The sequence below is a fragment of the Acartia tonsa genome, chromosome 9 (genome assembly GCF_053477335.1).
Source record: "Acartia tonsa isolate MP-2025a chromosome 9, ASM5347733v1, whole genome shotgun sequence".
Lineage (NCBI taxonomy): Eukaryota > Metazoa > Arthropoda > Copepoda > Calanoida > Acartiidae > Acartia > Acartia tonsa.
In genome coordinates, this window is record NC_137268.1 from 30,278,164 (window position 1) to 30,300,852 (window position 22,689).

General features: G+C 31.1%; 1 protein-coding gene across 2 annotated transcripts in view; it reads right to left on the reverse strand.

The window, feature by feature from the left end:
• LOC145328744 (uncharacterized) overlaps positions 1–22,371 on the reverse strand; it is a 42,151-nt gene extending 19,780 nt beyond the window's left edge. For both annotated transcript variants that reach the window (XR_013882579.1, XM_080172566.1), the window contains exons 1-10: positions 22,346–22,371; positions 21,641–21,744; positions 21,104–21,232; positions 20,711–20,843; positions 19,836–19,883; positions 17,142–17,228; positions 9,475–9,534; positions 8,188–8,274; positions 2,631–2,713; positions 670–762 (exon numbers count right to left, since the gene is read on the reverse strand). Coding sequence is in view for 1 of the 2 variants with exons in the window: in XM_080172566.1 (XP_080028692.1) it covers positions 670–762; positions 2,631–2,713; positions 8,188–8,274; positions 9,475–9,534; positions 17,142–17,228; positions 19,836–19,883; positions 20,711–20,843; positions 21,104–21,232; positions 21,641–21,744; positions 22,346–22,356 (835 nt within the window). In the remaining variant the exon portion in view is untranslated. The remainder of the gene's footprint in view (positions 1–669; positions 763–2,630; positions 2,714–8,187; positions 8,275–9,474; positions 9,535–17,141; positions 17,229–19,835; positions 19,884–20,710; positions 20,844–21,103; positions 21,233–21,640; positions 21,745–22,345) is intronic.
• Between the last annotated feature and the right edge of the window lie 318 nt (positions 22,372–22,689).

Here is a 22,689-nt window from a genome sequence, read left to right on the forward strand (position 1 = left end):
TGTTGAATGTCAACTTGTCAAGTATGTATAATATTGAATGTATTATTGTCTTTACAAGGGAAACTAGGATTCGTTTATGCAAAAGGGTAGAAATTCTCAGGGATCTCAATTGAACACTTAACTTGATTAAAGTTCCCAAAGTTGATGAGACAACGAATAAGAAATTATAATATTATTATAAAACTTTGGGGACTAGTGAAATCAAACAACCCAATATCCCCTCTCTCACTAAAAAATTCTAGAAAGAATGAGGACAATGGACGTTAAATCAATACCTACACATTCCCAATTATTATAAAACTCAACTTTTTTAAATTTAACTATTACTGCTAGCCAGAACCTAACAATCAAAATTTAATAAAACAACCCAAAAATGTTATAACCGATAGCAATTTTTTATAGTAAAATTCCAATTCTTTGTCCTCCATTAAAGAAACAACCTATAAATGTAGGATACTATGTATATACGTTCTTTGTCATATGATATCCTACAGACATCACTTGATGATTGCTGCACCTTTACTTGAAAGTCCTGGCTATTATGTCATGTTGTTGGCATTATATAGAGTTAACACAGATTAAAGCTTGGGTTATGACGCACTGTAAGCCGGAATATTTGAACCAACGCTAAACTTGAAGCTAATGCCAGCGGACTATAGCAAAGTTTACCTAAAAAGGATTTGGACAGGAACCTCGGCCTATCCCATCTGATGGACTCCAGGTGAAAAACTTCTGCCCAGAAACAGACAACTAAGGAAGATCCTGAAATAAAGTTATTGTTTATTGCGAGCATTATCTATGACTATGGTACATTAGCAAGTCCTTGAGATGGTCACTGTAAAGTTGTAAGGATAACAGTATCTACCAGTACCCAATTTTTACTGCTGGCCCATTTATCTTTTAGAAAACACTTTTAAAAGAAAAAGTTATCCAATTTATGAAAATTTATTATAGAATAACAGATGGTTTTAGGCTATTTTTCTTAAACACATGTTAAATTATCACTAAGTAGTTTTTTCCACTTTATTATTGTTCTACAAAATTCTATATGTAGGACGGTATTACTGTAATTATGCTTTCTATCTTTTTCGTGACTTTTACCACAACTCGTTAAAAGCACTTCGTTGAACTATCCCCTTAATATGGCAGGTGACAAAAAGGGATATAAAACAAATTCAAAGATTATTAAGGAAAAATGAAATTTCTTATCCAATTATTGAACTGAACAAGATCAAAGCTGATATAAAAATTGTAATGCAAGTTAATATGAAAGGCTTCCTCCCACTGCAGCAACTTCCTATTTCATTTTTTAAATCATATTTTCAAACAAACACAACTATGTCCATATGTTGCCCGACATAAAACTGAATGCAGTGTTACCTAGATTTTAAAAAAAGAGGGCAAAGGGAATAGTAGCTTAAGCAATAATCCGTAAAATTGTGAGCAAGCTTCTAGGCAAATGCGCTTATTAAGTCTAGCTGTTCTTAATGTTGACCAAATAAATTCTGGCACATTTGAAAAAAAAGACGATTCAAGTAGGTAATATTCTACACAAAAAGTTTTGGAATACTTTTTTTGTTTTATAATCTTTGTGATAAAAAGTTTGAACCGTTTAGCATTTAGTCCAATATTAAAAACTAGCGGCTACGCCCCTAGAGGCCTCTAGGGGCACTTGAGGAGGAGAGAGTCAAATTTAATAACCCAATTTCTTATTTTAAATTTTTTAAAAAGTAAAAAAAAAAATTTTTGGGTAGGCAAAAAAAATTTTTTTTTGGGGGGGTAGATGCCCCCCCTCATTTTTAATTTTAGTTATAAAAATTTAAAAAATTTTTTTTTGGGGGGGGATTTTTCCTTTTCTGGGGGGGTTGGGGGTGTCCCACCCCCCCAAAAAATAGTTATAATCCTTCCCGGGACCTATGAGAAGCTACCCTATTAAGGAGAACCCGATCGGTTCAGCGGTTAGCGAGATCTTTCGGTACAGACACACAGATACACAGACACATAGACATCCTGTTACTTTAGTATAAGGATTGAGAATAATTTTATAACCAAAAGTATCTCTCACAAACACAAACACACACACAAACACAAAATTATGTCATTATATCACCTATCTAATGCAAATATTTAAAAATGTGAGATCGTGTTAAAACTCAATTTTGGTAACAATTTTATTAAAATATGATAAATATACGTAGAAAATATAATTCTAAATATTTAATATTAATGAAAACTTACCTACACTTTTAAATTTACTGATAAATCTTAAAAATTGTAAGAAAATTTGAGCTTCAGGCGAAATTTCACGTTTTTAAATTATACTATTTATAGAGAAACGTCGCCTACTAGATGTATTAGAGGGTTAGAAACAATCAGCAAAGCATTTTTAAAGTTGTCATTGTATATTTCTTTGCCTGTTTATTGCCTACGATATCTTCTAATATACATATTTATGTCACGTGCCTGACAAATCAGCAGTATATCTACAATTTAACGAATGGACAAAGGAGTGGGTTGGATGCTAAACCCATAATTATCCAAAAAGCGGGCCTCGGATTTAAATCTTTATCAAATATGCTACTTGTTTTTAAGGTGAATAGCAAAGTAGATATCAGGATATAAAATATTACCTGTCAATAGGACTGGATAGTAAGCTGTGAGTAGACTGGCAAGAATACTGGAGTCGAGCTTGGGGGAAGCAAAGTATACTGCCCTGAAAAGTAAAAAACAAAATTAGTTTATGTTGTTTCTTCAGTTTTATTTAATCGCTTTCCTTAAAGTGACTTGTCGAGTACAAAATCCACCTTCTTTTTTTGAAAAAACTAAATTAAGGGTGAGGGTGGTCAGTTTTTTTCTGGTGCTAATTGTAACCTTTGGATAGGTAAGGTTATGTCATGTTGTATAAGGGGTAGCCCTGCAGGGTAAGAGCAACACAGGGATAGGGTTGGGGTCCCACGTAGTACCAATATCCATTTTAAAAACTATATAAAATGAGAGACATTGCTACAGTTAGAGTAATAATACATCTGTAATTATTTCCAAAAACATCAATTTGCAAAAAAATATTTTTACTATCTTATTTTCCTGTAAAAGCTTAAGTTTATGTAATAGATTAAAAATGTATAATTTAGGGAGACATTTATGATAATATGTGTTAATATTTTACACATTTTTACAATTATTACATAATACTGTAAAACAAAATAAATCAATTAGAACTATAACATTAACGATTTTGTCCTTATGATTTGGTTAGGTAAATGTTAAATGATTGCCCCGAAGGGTTAAGAAATTGGCCCCGGTGGTTTAAAGCTCCACGCAGGGGCTAGAAATAGGAGAAAAGCTTGCTACTGTGAAAATACGACGGAAACCTGCTACATCATGGTTTTCTTTCCATGATCAAAAATTTTAAATTCTTCAACAAACAAGGAAGATAAACTCTTATCTTTTTTTAAAAATTTTCTTGCTTAATGTCCTTTTAAAATGATAATTCAAAATATCCATCAAATGAAATTATTTAGTAGCTTCGAGAAAAATTTAAAACTGAAAGAAAATACAGTTTCGTTCTCTGTATGTCAATGAATTATCAAATTGGATTTTTAAAAGCGAAGCTTTTTGTGTTATTAAGGTCGGTCCGGTCTTCCGTAACGGTTAGCTCTTTTCGGTAATTTAAACATGCATGTTAGAGTTGTCCTATCGATTTCAAACTTTGCATGATGATCCATATAAATGTAGCAACAATAAAAAGAACGCCTATTTTAAACGTGAAAGTCAGTACGTCCATTTTAAGTTTTTAACTAGGGTTGGCAATCCGGAATCCGGATCCGGGATCCGGAATCCGCCCAATTTTTGGGCCAATTTTAGAATCCGAATCCGGAATCCGTTTTTTAATAGCGGATTCCGGATTCTTAATTAGTAGGCTAAATTTAGCGTCTTGAGTTTATTTTTTCAACTTCCCCTTTTTGAAGGCAAAGATTATCATCATTATATATATTATCTTTTAAAATCTGGTTCAATTCTCGAAAGTGAATTATAGAAAAAACCAAAAACATTAACTTTTAGGACATATGTAGCACATAAATTTTTTAATTTAAAAAAAAAGCCTTTTAAAACATTGCTAGAATCCGGAATCCGAATCCGGAATCCACTAAAAATAAGAATCCGGAATCCGCAAGGAATCCGCCACTTTTTTTGACGGATTCTTTTAAGAATCCGGAATCCGAATCCGGCCCAAAAATTCGACGGATTGCCATCACTAATTTTAACCATGCTGATTTTTACTTCTTGAAAACATTTTTTTCAGTTCTAACTTCTGATAGTCTACGAGTGTTAATGTTAGTTTGTCCCGTCATTTAAAAGCTTCGCTTTTATAGATGTTGTCATCCTTGTTTTTAAAAGAAAACATTTTGCAAGGAGACAAACATATATTTCAGCAAACGAATGAAAGAAAGGAACAAAAGTAAACATTGCATTTGGGTTAGTTGTACTGATAACTAACTGATGTAGTATATAGTATACAATGAAAAAAATTTGGTATTAACAAGGATTAACACATCCATGATTAGCAAAGGAGGAGGGTACAGTTTTAAATACATATATCATAGGTTAGCTAAAAACCTTTGGGTACTTTTACAAATCTAACTTGATTGGTTTGTCCAAACTAACGGTGTCAAAACTTTTCCACCATTGGTTTAATCTACAGACTTAAGTGGTAATTTTATTTATCATAATTAGGTGAGAGTATATAATAATTTCAAGATCATTCTATCCCTTAAAATAAATGATAAACAAAGAAAAATCTCAAAATATCAAGTATATACAAAACAAATGGACAATTCATTTGTCATAGGAATCCCCACATGATATTCCAAACGCCTATCTACTATGTAGACGGGACCATTACTAGTACAGGCCGCCTAAATGTAGTTAGAGCAGTTTTTGGGATCCTACTGAACACAATAATCATACACAATTACTTCAAAATATGCATACACTTGTTTGTTAGAATAAATTTGGCTGTGTAATATTTTGTTAAAATGTGTCATATTATGCAATAAAAGCTTTTTCTTGCCTTCTTTATTTCAAACAAATTAATATTTAAGCGACAAAGACATTCAAATTATTTACACAAAATTCTTAGCCGTTTTACAAAAATTTAATCACACTTATATACAATAGGTATACTTTCTCTTATATATGTCCTGTGTGTTACTTTGACAGTGCTTTTCAGAAAACGTAAATTTTGAAGGAAAACAAATGAAAATCAATAAAAGTTTTGTTAGTTTGTAAGTTTAAAAAAGGAAAAATTAAGTTTTTATAAAATTTTAGGCATAAAAAATGTATTTGTATTAAACTAAATATTTAATACAATATTTTAACTTTGTTTAGTCTAAAAGTCACTTAAATTACATTGTTAAAAGTTTGTTAATGAATATTGAACAGAAATACATAGCTAAGGAATTTAAATTATAGAGGAATGACCTTTCAGTCAGGGAGGGAGAGGACAATAGCAAACAAATTAATTTTCAATCTTTCTTCCATCCAATAATTCTAGCAATAAAAAGCAGTTTTAACAGGAAATAAATAGTGAGAAATCCATTCATCATTGGTTGGTATATCCCTGAATACCAGCGTTTTGGAGCCGTTTGATTTTGGTGCGGCTCCGGCTCCGACCTAAAATCAAGAAAATCTCGACATATTTTTTTCTCCCAAGTCTATTTTTGACTTTTGAAGGTTTTAAAAGTTCAATTTTTGATAAAAATGGAATTGAAAAACTTAAAAGGGGCATTTGCACATGAAAAAACAGAGTTACCAAATTATAATTTATAAAAAATCTCTTTATTTATCTAGTCCGGAGCCGGAGCCGTTTTTTAACGAAAATACGGCTCCAGCTAAATATGGCGGCTCCACGGCTCCCGGCTCCGAAACACTGCTGAATACAGTAGTTAGTTAGAACAGTGTACTTTTAAGAAATAACGCTTCCTTTCAAGTGAAGTGTGTTAGAACGTTTTGCATGAGACTGAGATTATTTACGTAATAATAAACTAAAACTTTATAAAATGTATTAAGGCTTTTTAATTGTTCGTTAAGATCTCGCTAACCGCTAAACTGATTGAGTTCTCCATTTGAAAAAAAACGTACTATAGATCTGTTTTTTTTATTTAAGCTAAAAACGTTGCCAAAACTTCGTCGTATTTAAACTTGACCTAATAATATGTTATGAAAAAATTCCACCTTGATAATAGAATTTGCTAAATGAATTCGTTCAGATATTTTAGGAATTCAAATTATCAGGGTTCTACCAGGGACAGCATGGATGAGAAACTGGATTAAGAAACTATCAACTCCCGAGAAAAAACGGTGACTTTGGTGCTTTAACTCAAATTGTTCATCAACCATTGAAATCATTTTCAATAAAAAATTGAAGATAGGGGGGAAATGATAGTTATTTTTTCCTAGGCCCAATATAACTCAACCTAAAGCAATAAACAAAAACTAACCCCTTCCAACCTTATCTTTGGTTTATTTCCAAAAAATGTGTGTACTCAAAAGGTACTTTGAGAAAGGTATTCTATACCCGAGAAATGTTCACAATACCTATTTATCTTAGGAATGTTTATTGTATTTTTATAATTATATCTTTTTCCGTGGTTTATTTCTACGCAAAAACATGTTGCTTAATTTCATATGCTGTCACTAAGAAAATAAAATATGCTTCTTTTCATTGTATTCTAATAATTTTTATTTAACTTAAACTGTGTGTAGAATATGTAAGTCAACAATATGATTTAATAGTTATTTAATTATGTCTTAGACAGTTTTCCGCGAATAATAAGATAAAAATTAATCTGAGATTTTAGGCCCTAAGAAGAAATATTCTTTAATACTTAACGGTACATATTTTTTTCTTCAGAACTGGGTTTAATCCAGCTGAGATTAACTGGAGCCATATTAAGAAATTTATGAAGCTTTTTTCAAAACATGATATAAAGGGGGGGGGGGGGAGTTCTGACACATTTGCGTAAACAGTGATTATAGGCTTTGTCTTTGGACTGAGAGGATAGGTTATTAGGAATAAAATCATTCTTATATGATGAATTTCCCCCAGATTTAAGATTTTTTGGATAGGCCTCCAGGTTCCGGAGCTCCAGGCCTCCAGGTGGTCTCTGTACAGGTAAAAAATAAAAATAAGATTTTTTTTTTTGAAGAGTTAGAGGTTAACTTATAAAACAAAATATGCTTCTTTTTGATTGTTATTCACATATTAGAAGAAAAAACATACATATTTTGTCTCATAAGCTGACATCTAACTCTTAAATTTTTTTTTTCATTTTTACCTTTAGAGAGACCACCTGGAGGCTGGAGAATCTATCAAATGACTTCCAAAGAAATTTTAAAAAACTTGAATACATAAAAATCATTTGGAAAATAAAAAAAAGTTAACTTGTACAAAATAAGTTTAGATGGCACGGTTATCATACTTAGATGGACGTAAAGACAGTCCACTTGCTATTATATAGTAGCTGCGCTGCATACAAAATAGAAAAACTAAGTGAAAACAGAGAACAATGTCAATTATGTCAGCTCATGTACGTCAATATCAATTCTTTTACATTTCAATAAGGCACAGAGAACGGGAAAAGTTCGATTTTGATAAAAAATAAAGTAAAATGTACATAAAGGCACATCCATGAAAAAGATATGCGACGAATAAAGGTTTCTTCTACGAATAAAGGTTTCTCCTTAGTAAAGAAAATTCAATATGGTGAACAACATAGCAAAATATTGCACCTCATTTTAAAAGATAATAATAAAAAGTAAAATTATTATGATGTCATTCGTCAAATGCTTTGTTTCAGTCTAAATTCCATTAATTGACGCAAATTTACCTGTGTGGAGGAGATAGTTATCACCCTAAAGTTTTTTACCTTTATGATGATGGTAATTAATATTTGCAGGGGTAGAGGAGTACAAAATAATAAAATACTAGGTATTTAACTGCCATTGCCCACACCCTCCCTGGGAGAAAGAAGGGAGGGTTGGATAAAAATTAGTCAACGTTTTGATTCGAAGTTTAAAGTGGACAAAACCTTTAATGTCTTGTACCCTATCAACTTTTACCATTTAAAACATTTTTTTTAACAAGAACAATAATACTAAAAGGACGAGGGCAACAATGTGACTTACCTAAGACTAGAAGCAAGAAAGACAAGGAAATACAAAAGTTTCTGTGTTGTGACTCTGCAGGCGCGCCATATTGACGGGGTCTTTTGCCTAAATAAAAATATGTTTTTAGATTTAGGATTCTCTTTCTATAATTTAAGCGGTAAAGCTCCCAGAGGACTCTACGGGCATTTTAGGGAAGAGGTTCAGAGTCTACCCTTAACTTAACTTCAGTTTTTGAATGAAAAGGCGATTTATATATTTAGGAAGGCAAGCATCTTCCCCAAAACAGATATAAACATTAAGCAAAAAATGAGCGAATTTTTTTGGATTGCAGAAATATTTTTTTGCGCATGGCTTTATAAGTAAAGACAACTGTCCGCAGATTCAAATATAAAAAGACATTGATAAAACATTTATGTGGTTAAGGATTTCTCTGATTCTTAGATTCCAAATAAAAATATTGTTCATTTTCGCTTTTAAATAAAGCTGCCTTTAATTGGTTTCTGCAGACAAACTATAAAGGTTAGATAATGTCTGTTTTAATCTGAACTTATATTTTTCAGAATCTCCATACAAATTGAATCTGCAATTTTCAGAAATGAAGCTACTAGCTATTGGCCTAGATTTTACAGGAAATATTGTATTTATAACTTTTCAAGCGAGACCAGGAATTCAGAATCAATAAATTCACAAAAAAAAAATTGCGGATTTGAAAAAAAAACATTTGACAGATTTTTTACAAGTTATTTAGAAGGGTTTTAGTTGAGAACTATTACAGCATAAAAGTAAACATTATTGGATTTTTTAAAAAGTATTAATGTAAAAGTTGGAGGTAAATCAGTTTTTCTATTTCCCTATTCCTGAAAAGAGGCAAAACTGGGTAGCATTTAGTAATACAGAGATAGAACAACAGATGAAAAATAAATCTTTAGGTACTCAATTCTTAAATATTTTATGATTAAGATAGGATAAAAAATTGGGAGAGGAGGGGGGGGGAAGAAAGGTTGTAGATTGATTAAACTGTCACAATAGATCTCCCCCTCCCTGGTAATATTAAGGATGTTGTGAAGTGTCATACCCATAGTTGCACAAATAATATTATGTGTACATTTTTAAAGGACACTCAACAACTTGAAAGTTGTCTGTTTGGGAATGCGTTCATTTAAGCTTCAAAACTTAGGACCCAAGAATCTTAATTTTAAGATAGCTTTGTTTAGGTCCGGGTTTAGTTTTTGTAAATTTTAAAGGAGTAGGTCAACCTCAACCTAACGTTATAAAGAGAAGCTGCGCTACTTTACAAAGCCGTACCTGAGATATTCTGCGTGTATACACATCCCCAGCTGTATCAAAGATGTCAAAGCCATCAAACTGCATAACAAAACACCACATCAATTCATTAATTCAAAAGTATGGTTTTATTAAAGGTATTCCACTAGTTTAAAGTTTTTTTAATTGGTTATTGGAAGATTCTGATCCCAAATGAATCCGAGATATTTTTTCAGATTTTGTTTATGATGGTTTTAATAAATTGGCAGATTATTCCGAAACAAATCAAGTTTTTCATCCCTGCTCTTAATTATAAGCTTAACTTTAATTCGAATATGCATTACTTAATTCAATTAATAAATTTGAGACAAATATAATTACCAAAACTATTACTGATAGATTTAACCTAAATATTTGAGAATTTCTCAGAGAGTTACAGCTGTTCGTGTGCCAGTAAATTTCAATGGTGCCAATCAACAAAGTTTGGCTTCGAAATTCTAATAAGGGTGATAAAATAGGCCTTACTGGCGCGGAATTAAACCAGATAATCAGCAAGTAAAATGCTATTGTGAAGAACTAGAAACTTAAATATTTTGAAACAGAAAATTACATCATTAGAGTAAAACACTAGAGGGGGATGTGACTAAAAACTGTATCTCCCTATCGTACTTTCCTTGTGCCGACTCTCAATTGTGTCATTGAAAATCAACCAATGGTGTAGGTTATATTAACACAGCCAAGTAGCAGAAAACAATTTGCTAGCAGACAAAAAAGGTGATTGAAAAAGGGAAAGGGGGAAGTTATCTGTATATACAACATCTATACTATAGATCTCTTATTCCATCAATATTTGTATTTTTATGTATAGATTTAAATTTGGTCATCCCTTGTCCCTGGAGGCTGGTACAGGCTGCTGCAAGCCTCGATTGTAATGTAAAGATAGGTTTATGGTGCACAGCCATAATGCAACCTGGAATAGGGAATACCATTCAGAATAACAAAAATAAATAGCAAAAGACTAAAAAACATGGAATAGGTAGATCATTTGTAAGCCTATCAAAATCTTAAAAGTAAAAAGGAAGTCTTTTATTTTAATGATTTAAGACAAAATACTTTTCATAGGACAATCATAAGTGTTCTGTTATCTGTTTTATTCAATATTTTGAGAGAATGCACTACAAGAACAGCAAGGGTGCAACTATACAAAGAATTATTAAAACTCGGACAAATTACAGATTGAATAAGAATAAGAAAAAAATTTTAAATGAAAAAATTTCCTCCTTAAATTCCATCCAAACCTGTTAGGTACTTTATTCAATGATTAAAGATACATTTGCCAAAATCGTTTATGCATTAATATGTATTTAATTCATGAATCCATTATTAATATGGGTTATTTCATCTTCAAGATAATTTCTTTCATTTCAAATATGGCCTCTTGAATGTTTTTCTATTTCATTGATTTTAGCAAATTTAGTTAATCCATTAGATGGAATTCTTGAAAAAATTAAATACAAAATTGAAAATTGTACGAAGATATTCTAAGAAATGCAACTTCAAAGTATCTGAAAAGTAGGCTATAACTTTGGTATTTATAGTTGTAATAATAGAGTAAAATAGAATTAGACATTATAGCTTTTATTTTGTAGATTTGCTTAATTGAGCTTATTTTTAGTGAAAATAGTTACCCTTACAAAAATAAAAACAAAACTTTTGTGTAAGAAAATTGTGACTTAAAAAAAAACATAACAGGTTTGGTTAAAAAACATGTTCTATTGTTTACATCTTATGTAAGAAAATCTGTTTAAGATTAGTCTAAATAACATCTATCTTCAGTCTAATATTAGAATGCATGAATGCTAAACCTGGCTCCCAATGCCTCTGCCTACCAAACATCTATCTTAGAAATGTAAACAAATAACTAATGGATGTTTGCTTGCTGTAATAGGAATAAGATTCTGTGATCAAATAAAATATGCCATACAACTTGCTTAAAGGCAGATTATTTGTGGCTTCTATAGGATACTCAATGACTAATTAAGTGGATTTAAGTAGGACACATGCCATAGTCGAACAAAAGTTAAGTTAAATGCTCAAACTAGTTTTACAAGTCTAAAACCTAAACTGAAGAAATGTAGGCTTTAGGACAAAATACAATCACTGTAAGGCAAATAATATTTTTTAAGCTGTATCTTGATTTTCCATAGATAAATTATCATGAATAAATACTTCATTCCAAACAATAGCTTGTTATTATTACCTAACTAAGCTTTTTCTGAGTAAATCATACATCAAGTATAAATTGGAAATCCAAACAGATTTGCGAATTAGGGCCAAAACTAATAACCCACTAAACTTTCAGATTTCTTCCAAAGATTTTCTAGAATATTTGTACCTATTCCTGGATATTTATAATGTATATTTTAACTGGCTGTACTGTAAAATGCTAAGAAGTCACTCAAGTTAAGAGTACAACTCTAGGAAAAAAGGTAAGTTAAGATTTGCAATGAATTTTTGAAATACAAGGGGAAATGTTTAGATCATGGTAAGTAATGCATTTTTAAGATTTTTCATTGTGCTCAAATAAATGACTTATTTTCTATGCTACATTCTCTTTTAATTTACTGTATTTAATTCTTCATATTTTTAAACATACTAATAATTCTTGTTTGCTCTGCTGCTAGCCTAACAATAATATTAATAAACATTCTCCTTTCATCTTTAAAAGTTTTCTATATACATTAAATTTCTCTTAAGAGACAGATGATTAAGTTACCCCCAAGGGTCGGCATCCGCAGTTATGGAAAATGTTCAGCCGCAGCCCCCAATATTTGAGATAATCTGCGGATCAAGAAAAGAACATGAAGTAATGGAGTTCGTCGTATTTTTATAGTAGCTTTTGACAGGGTTATTTTTGGGTAGGTTAGGTAAATAGAAGAAATAGAAAAGCTAATGTGAAAATACGACGAAACCCGCTACTTCGTTTCTTTCCATGATCCTTATCTGCAAATGGATCCGCTAAAAATGAAGGTCAGCAGCCGCCCAAATTTTGTGCGTTTCGCAGTCGTAAGCTACCATCAAGTAAAATCTGCAGCAGCTAAGTTGGCGTCTGACAAACCCTGGTTAGAAATGTGTTTACATAGAACATAAAAGCATCATAGCTTATTTACTTTGTAAGTTTGTAAGATTAGTCTTTCCTTTTAACTAGAATGAACTAGATTCAAAGTTTAGCCTGCTCATATGGCGGCTCCTTACATTCTCTCAAAGTCATCAGAGATAAAGAGACAAAGAAATAGACATTAAAAATAACATCAAGAACCGTTTTGATTACCCCCCCCCCCCCCAGTTATAGTTAAAACAACTGAATAATTAAGAATAACCCATGAACATTTTCAACTGGCCAAAAAGCTTCTTTTTTAAAAATTTCTAGATATGCTTAATTATTATTTTAAAAATTTGATTTGTAAAAAAAACATTACAGAATGGAATAATCAAATCCTTCAACCCAATGAAAATGACATAAGCAACAAAAAAATAAAACCCATATTCAAAACTTACATTTATTTTTATCCCTGGGATATAATAAATAACAAAGACCTCCCCAGTCCTTGTCACCTAGAACTAAGCAAAGATACTTTCTTTTCTATCTCCCCCCCCCCTTCATGCGTGTCAAATGATTCATTTTCAAAAATAAGGACAAACCTCTAAGTTTGTAGTCTCAAAAGTCGTAGCATTCTAATTTTTTAACAGAAAAACGTTTCTAATAGCTATGTATTGCAAATTTAATTTAATATTTAAAACAATAAAACGTAATATTTAAAAAAAAATATGTTCCTTATTGTTTAAACAGTGTTATCTTTAATCAAAAACTTCTTTGTATCTTTATATTAGTATCACTCAAACGTTATTTATAAATTAAAATCATCGAATACAGGGATCTAAAGGGATAAGACAATGGCCGATAAATTAAATTACATCCTCAATCTTAATACACAAAATTACCCCTAAATAACAAAATTAGTGGATGAAAAATTTGGAGACCAAACTTCATGAACAAACCAATCAAAATTTGATGAAAGTCCCCAAGGTTATTAAGTCATATAACTTTGGGGACTAGTGCAATAATCAGCCCATTCTCCCCTCTGTCTCTGAAACAATCTATTCCTTGTCTATAAGCAAATATAAAATATATTCAACGAGTCTATTCTATGTTAAATATTAGAGGGATTTGAAAATTGCGCTCTAATAATTTTTTAACTTCATCATTTGCTTGCTACAGCTGCTGTGAGTAAAAAATAATTTTTTTATATAAAATTTGAATGGGGTTAATATTTTTGTTTTCTCTTTACATTAAAAGGTAATCTGTGCTTAACCTTTAAGAATTTGGGCAAAACATTTATAAATATTTCAACAAGCTTGTTTTTGCACAGAAGTGTGTAAACATTTTTTGCTTCAAGAATTTTATGCGGAATTTTAACTAATTCAATGAAAATCCGAGCCGTAGTTAACTTGTAATTGATAATGAAAGGTTTAATTTGTAATTTATGTCAATGGCGGTTAATTGACCTTTAACTTAATATTGGAGCTACTTTACAAGTCTTATTTTTATTTGTCTGCAAATAAATCCTTAGATAAAAGTTGTCTGTTTAGAAGATCCCAGAAACCTTTAGAGGTAAAATACAAAAAATTATGCATAAGATTTTTAGTGAGGCATAATTTTTTTTATCTCATGTTGTAGTCTCATTTTGAATCGTTATCAAAATTAAATCATGTTATTCAGCTTTTAGTACTGTTAGCTTTTTTGTCCCAATTTTCTATCATAGCTATACTATTCTGAAAGTTTGATTTCCTTGTTTTCAAACAAAGAAGTCCTTCCTTCTCATGTCTCATGCAGTGTCAAAATAAAAATTGGACACTTCTTAAAAGCAAAAATTTTAACAAAACAATACCTACAATCGAACAAACGTCTATTAATGTTTTATGCATAACCCATACAACTACCTCGCCCAAGTGCAGGGAACCTTTATCTTACACTAGCATATTGCTTTCTGCTCTTTTGTAGCGACTTTGTTGTGTTTATATTTCCGACGCTATTGGCTAATATTAAAAAAACCAATTGAAAGTCGGCACAGGGTCCCCACCACGTACGTAGAGTTACATATAGCTCGTGCCCCCTCTATAATTCTTTTACTTAAATGTTTACTGTAGTACTTTAATCTTTTCATTAATGCTAATTTTAGAAGCCTTATTCCTGTGACACTTTCTAGATCATGCTGTGTCAACTTTGAAACTTTGTGAATATTAAATTGTGGAAAATGTGAATTTTGAATTCATACTGGATTTACAAATTATGGAGAAAATACAAAAAAAAATAATAATTCATAAGCATGAGATTAAATTTATCTTAAGTTACACGTTAAAATGAATAGTATTGAAAAGACATTGCACAGTTACTGCAAATTACCCCCAAACAATAAAATGAAGTAATTCTATTGCTATTCGTACATTATCAAATGCCTTCTTTAAGTCAAAAGTGCACTTTTAATTTAAAGATAATTTAGATAACAACAAGAAAATCATTCAAATTTTGAAGAGTACGTATCCATAATATAATATTTGATGGATCTGGAGAAAGGAATACAATATAGGTATATGTACTAAGTACAATATTATATTTTACCAGGGATGTAGAGGAATAAAAATAATTTACAAATTTATATCCCCCCCCCCCCCGCCCAATTGTTATCTACAGAAGGGGAATTTTGTGTATCATCATTGGGGATGGACAACAATTTATCGGCCATTGTTTTATCCGTTAAGAATCCTGTCCCCACCCGCTAGATATTTAACCGCTTCCAAAGACAGAATGTTTAATAAATGTTTAAAGAATATTTTCGACCATTTTTCTATTCTTCTATCCCTGATTGTAGCTAGAGTGAGAAGATCTATAGAGCTTATGCCTAGATATACAAACAAACTTTATGTCACGTGTACTATATGCATATGCAATCACAAAGATAAAAAGAATTAAAAATTAAAACAGAAAAATAGTTAGCTACCTAAAACGTTTAAAATTACCCACTAATTAATAGCTATAATGTTTCAAATAAAAATAAATTTTTAAGAGATTTTTTTGTGTGTGTGTGATTGGAAATGTAAATAGTACACAATGGTAATTCTTTTCACATGTGCAGATACATTCAGAACATATTATATTCTCTGAATATCTCAAACTTATACCTGGTCAATAAAACTTATACCAACCTAGTCAATAAAAAAAAAAAGAAAGAGAATAAGACGAAACTTATTGATCAACCAAAAGAGTTTTTATTGTTATGTAGTATTGTAGAAATAATATTAAGGAAAGCGTTATTTTGGATTGGTAGAATCGATAAAACTGAAATATTTTTTATTGGCAGAAAAATGAATACATTTTTTTCTGAATCTATACACCAATCCCGAAACGAATTTAGCATATGTTATTGATTGATTGTACATTTGAGGATCATAATATGGAGCAAAATATGAATATATATGTTATCAAATTATTTTAAAATCTGTAGGTACCTAGCTATGAAGTTATGAAAAATTAAAGACAATGATATGACTACTAAAGAAAAATTACTATAGATCAATCTTATCCAAAATTAATCATTACCCTAGCATATTAAAGTTTTAAATCTAAACAGTATTCAAAGAATCTTTTTTCTTAAACTTGGAAAAAAACTTAATGTAAATATGAATTTTTTTTAGATATTGGTAATCCCTTCCTTATATATGAAGAAAAAAAACATTTTCTTTGTAAATAGAACAAAATAAGCAATAATTGGTAAATTGATCTTTTTGCAATAAATAGAGTTGATTATCCAATTAGGTGTTCCAACATAATCCATATCCATAAACTACGTCATCCAATGACTTTTAGATACAAAATAGACATATACTTTGTCAGTTGCGTGAAATATAAAATATTTAATTTGCATAGGTACTTACCAAAAGATGCGGAACTATACCATGACAAGATATCCTTATATAAAAAGAAGATTTGTGTCTGTCTGTCTTAAGATTTAGCAAAGCACAGCACCGATATGGCCCTCCTTTACCGTGAAGTTTTATATAAGTCAAATAAATAGGTAGTTATAAATATTTTGAATGAGGGTACCTCCTACCTCCTGAGTGAAATCGCCCAAGAAAAAAAATCCTCCATAAAGGGGTAGTTTCACGAAATGCATTTGAACTTAATTTAGTGAACCGCATATTTTATCCTGGTTAAATGGTTAAACTACATTTATATGGCATATATTTGAAAAAATTTCAATTTTCTACCACATAGTTTTTGAAATATCAAGACTTGAAAATCGTCTTTTTAAATTGCATATATCACAAAAAGACAATTTTCAGGTCTTGATATTTTAAAAACTACGTGGTAGAAAATTGAATTTATTTCAAATATATGCTATTTAAATGTAGTTTACCCCATTAACTAAGAAAAAATATGCGGTTCACTAAATTAAGTTCAAATGCATTTCGTGAAACTACCCCTTTAAAAAATAACCTTTTCTGTTGAAAAATTAAATTGAAATTGTAGTGTCTGTCCATTAGTTCGTCCTTCTTACCTCAAGGAGAACCAAGTTTCAGGGGGGGGGGATATCATATAGCTTCGCTTTTAAAATGCATAATTTTGGCGAATTGATGCTTGGATTTGTTTCCTGAATATTGATGTGAATGCAACGTGGTAGGAAAAATTTGCAGAATTGCACTGAGTCCCCTCATACTGGATCATACAGTAACAAGACCTGAAAAGAAAAACAAGAACGATTAGGTATAATTTATGCGGGTTTAGGTTTTGTAAAGATTTATCACATAATTTTTATCAAATATGTAGGGATTTTAAAAGATAATATAATGGACGCTAAACTGACATAGATCCAAATGATGATAAATTATCAATTGGAATTTTTCACACTAATCCAGGGCGACCACCGCCTTTTTTATATTAATATTGAAAATAACGTACTACAAAAAAATTACAATGAACACAATAACGTACATTTTTTGAAAAGATAACGTACAATAACGTACCATAAAACACACACACACATATATATATATATATATATATTACAAAGTAGAACAATGTCTTTCCGTCTGTCTGAAGCTTAAGATCTAAGTAAATGATGAACTGATTGGGATCTACTCTTCAGGGAATTGATATCCTATTATATTATAGTAGTAAGCTTTTTTATTTGTAGGGAAGAATCTCGCTGACCGCTGAACCGATGTGGTCCTCCTTTATATGGAAGCTTCTTATTGGTCCCTAGATGGTTATATTCTATTACATTTTTATAAAGAGTCCGGGTATGGTTTTTTTAGGCTATTTTTCTGCCCTCCATATTCCTTCCAATAACTTAACAGGGTAACTTCTCAGAGGTCCCGGGAAGGTTAATAACTATTTTGGGGGAGGGTACCACCACCCTCCAAATCGCCCCTAGAAAAAAATCCGCCCCCTTAAAATTTTTAAAACTAAAATTAAAATGGGGCATCAACCCTTCCCCCCCAAAAAAATCCCCCTCCCAAATATTTTTTTATTTTTCTTTTAAAATCTAAATTAAGCAATTGGGTTATCCAATTCAATTCCCTTCTCCTCAAGTGCGCCCCCCCCCCTAGAAGCCTCTAGAGGCATAGCCGCTAGTATATATAGAAAGAAGTATACTAATCCAAGGTTGTCCAACCTTTACTATTTAAAGGGGGGTATAAAAAAACTCAATTTGTGAGAGGGTGGGGGAAGGTAAATTGGCACGCGATGCATGCTGGCAATTTTTCTACCCCCTTGAAATCTGTTTTGGGTGTTAATTACCCCCACTTAATTACCTCCCCTAAGAAAATTTACCCCAATTTAATCATGTAAAAAGTACCTACCTCATAATTAAGTTTTTATTCATCTATTTATGTACGGTTAAATATTCCAGCAGCTTTGCCCCTAGCCTCTAGGGGCTTCACCCAAAGAGGTATTGGAAATTCCCATTCTTATAGGTATAAAATTGTTCGTTTGTAATTTGTAAAAAAAATAAGGATGACAACATCCATAAAAGCAAAGCACTGAAACGGTAGAACATACGGACTTTAACACTTGTATAGTGTCATTACTGAAAAATCAGAATAAAAATGTATAAGAGTCGAAGCAAAAATATAAGTAAATTGAAAAAAACTGCTTAATACAGGATAATGTTTATGGATATACTTACATTTTTAGGACTAGGTATATAGTTGCTTCTCTTATAACATTATACTTTGTTGTCCCAGAAATCAATATACCAAAATTCAGAACAATCGGATGAATAGATCATTTAAAAATTTGTTGTTTAAAAAGTAAACCAACATGTTTAGAATGGATGTAAGTACATACTAGTTACGATTATAGAGTTGCTACGCTTTCTAAATCGTACCTAACTACTAAAGGAATCACCATGCAAAGTTTGAAATCAATAGGTTAATTCTAACATGCCTAAATAACTAAATTAATAATTAGGGTTGGTACAGACCGACCCTAAATATAGAAAAGCTTCGCTTTTAAAATGAAAAAAAAATGAGTGGGTTTTTTTTAAAGGGAGTTCCCCCCCCCCCCCACTTACCTACTTAAATTTTTTAAAAATAGAAAATTTTTATTGGATATTTTTGCTTTTTTGTAGGGGAGTTGGGGTTGTCCCAAACCCCAAATAATAGCCTAAAACCACAACAAGACCAGTAGGTATATTACCTGAAGAGTAGAACCAAATCGGTTCAACAATTACCGAGATCTTAAGCTTAAGACAGACGAATAGACAGACAGACATCGTTCTACTTTGTAATATAGAAAGTAGTATCTCATTCCTATAAGTACATGAAAACACAAAAAACAACTAAAAAATATCTCGCTAACTGATGAACAAATATAACACTCCTTTAAAGTGTAAATTCTCATTTGTCTTGGTAAGGTTTGTAATTAGAGGAATTTTTTTTTATATTTACTGAAATGTTTGATTGAGTATAGTTATTTTATGGAAGCTTCACAATTACGTCATAGATCCCAGGAAAAATTTGTAAAATTTTTTTATATTAGTTTTTAAGAAATACAAACTATTAATGATTTCTAATACAATCATACATTACAGAAAAACGTACAATAACGTATGCTGAAATGTTCATATTGAACACAAAAACCAATAACGTACAAAAACGTACCAAAAAAACTTTAAATGGTGTTCAATATGAACATATTGAACATAACGTACATGGTGGTCACCCTGCTAATCCATAGTTTAAATTCATCCTATCCAAATTTAACACTCAAGTACCCAAAATTTTTAAGCCAACGAATAAGATAGCTCCGCTAATAAAAACAATGGGACTAAGTGAAAGCTTACCCGTTAAGACATTCACCGTGTCCAGAACAATTTGCGTGACACGGCATCCTGAAAAAAAAACATTATTAATAAGGTACTTACCTAGTAATTTGTTGATAAATTTACTTAACGATCAATCTCATAATCTAAGGTGCTAATATATTAAAAATTGTATTAAGATGAGAACAACATAAACAATTTGAATATGGTTGTATCTCAGCCCTTTACATGAGATTGAGAATGATATCCACAACACAACAATTGTATATTATCCTTATATTCGTGAACAATAAATTCAAAAGCAGCAACAATTAAGCCTTGTTAATGGACAGCTATATAAAAGTAGACTAGGCATAGATTACTTAAGAGAAGTTTATTTTGGACTGATATTTGGGGGGGGGGGGCGTCTCGTTATATTAGCCAGCAGGGAGAAACGTGTAAGAAAAAAATCCACGTATTCTTAATCCGTTGCAATGCGTTCATATGCACGACTCCGTCTTGTTGTCGAATTGACTTATTATTGTATTTGTAGTGTAGGTACTGGTACATGAATAAGATACACATCAAAAGGCTCTAAAAGATTTTTTTCTATTTATGTGCTTCATGTTTAGATGTAGGATGAATGATTTAACATCAGATGTGCCATGCTAGACCCGGCTTCCTAATCAGCTCTAACTTATTTACTTAGCCCTTACCATGCCCACATATGACAGGTCTCCTTCTTTAATCTTAATAAACAGTAAACACATAACCTAACAATAAGGCTTGTTAAGGAAATTAAAATTAACACATTGTTTTTTAATGATTAGGGTGACTTAAACAAATACCCCTGGAACTGTAAGTGTTCCTCAATAAAACTCGTCTACGTAACCAAGAAAAAAAACTGTAGGTAATACCTGGTGTTATAATAATACTTGTATGCACCGTCTGTGTATCCTAATAGAGATCTGGTTCCATGAATACTGTCCTCTCCTCCCGTCACAATAAGGTCCTCTCCTCCGGGGGTAACTGTGCTGGGGTCTTGGCCTCCTAAATATTAAACAGTGAAAAAAAAATTTAAAAAAGATTAGGTACCTAGTTTTCATAAAAACTGATGCCTGATATGAAAAAAATATTACTGTCCTTTCGTGTAAGACATAAACATCTAGAAATCATTTACAGAAACTTACATTAAACATGTTAAGTATAAATATATAGCACCTCATGTTATTTACATATTTGAAGACTAAAGTGTCAGAACTCCCCTTTTTAATATTATGAAAACTACATGTTATAATACAATGAATGACCTGAGTTGTTTAGGAGGCCAAGCCCACTTCCCAGGGAGGCAAGAAGGTTGTTGAGGTCGGTGGGAAGTATGGTGCTTAATGTATCCGAGGACTGTTCACTGCTCAGATACAACGGGTTGATCCCATTACCTGCAAGCAATTTTGTATTTGTAATTTTGTATGATAAAAATTTTCATAGTAACGATACAGAATATATTTAATTATATCACTTGTTTTTGTATAGATTTTAGAAGTACACTAAAGTCTACACTTACTGGATACCGGTTTGTATTCACGAGATTGGTAAAGTGGATGATTTTCTTTATCCTACCTATTAATCTATTAATTTAGTTAAAATAAATGCCTATCATAACAAATAAGGTGGTGAAAAGTAGATAGGTATAAAACCGCGAATGAATAAAAAATACAAGCACAGAAAATTTTTAGGCTTTAAGTCTGAATAAATACCTTCTACACAACTCTGGTATTCAAATAAAAGATGTGTTTAGACCGAGTTGTGATTCTTACTCACTGCAGGGTTGATAAATTGAACCCTACCTGAGAGAATAGAGAGTTTGTTCTTGATGCGCAACATTCCTAGTGGCTGGGAGAGCAGAGTGGTCCCCACACCATCCTCAAGCCCAGGGCCAACATTCTCATTCCTGAAAAGAAATGTTCCATTAAAGAAGTTTATGGGGGTTTATCTAATATTTTATAGCGAACTTTTTAGAAGAAAAAAAAACACCCTATGTAGCTTAGGTGATTATACTATACTTGGTAGAAGTTACAAAAGTCCCGGAGGAATATTACCACATAGGGATAGAGTCTACCATGGTAAAGGCTTCCCGCAGGAGCTAGAGATTATTTTCAATGTACATTTATTCTGCACTGAGAAGAAATACTTAATACCTATTGAATAATAACTAACATTTAACTTAAATAACTTACAAAAGAATTACAAGACGTATTTTTACATTGCATTTGGATTTAATTTAACCTAAGAGTAAGCAGGTTAATAATTCTATATTATCTTAGTTAATACCTACCTAATAATTTAAGATTTCATTTAATATTTCTTTTTAAAAATACCTAAGTTTTACCCCTTTTTGTTAGAATTTCGACAGCTGCAGAAATATCAAAATTAATTTAAAACAAAAACTTTGAAAATGATCTTTAATAGCTTTTTATGACTTTTATAGGTATAAAATTCCTAGTCATCTCATATGTCAATATTTATGAACAAAATAATATTTAAAAAGTTACCAATTGTCCATTTTTTTGCGTCACTAATACAGTAACTTCTTATCTATACATTTATTGTTTGAAAACTGAATTCATAAGACACCAAAAACACTACTTATCTCCGCTGTCAGGGATAAATATTGTCCACAGAATTTTTAAAGTTTTGACCAAAAAAATAGAAAAACATTACCAAGATATCTTAACTAGAAATGAAAAAAACTTTCTTTTATTATATTAAAAATGCCAATCATAAAATATAATAGAAAAATATTGCATAATTAATAACTAAGAAGTTAAAAAGTGCGAAAAAGATGAAAGGTATATTTGACACAAAATTAAATCATTGAATCTCGTAAATACTAGTA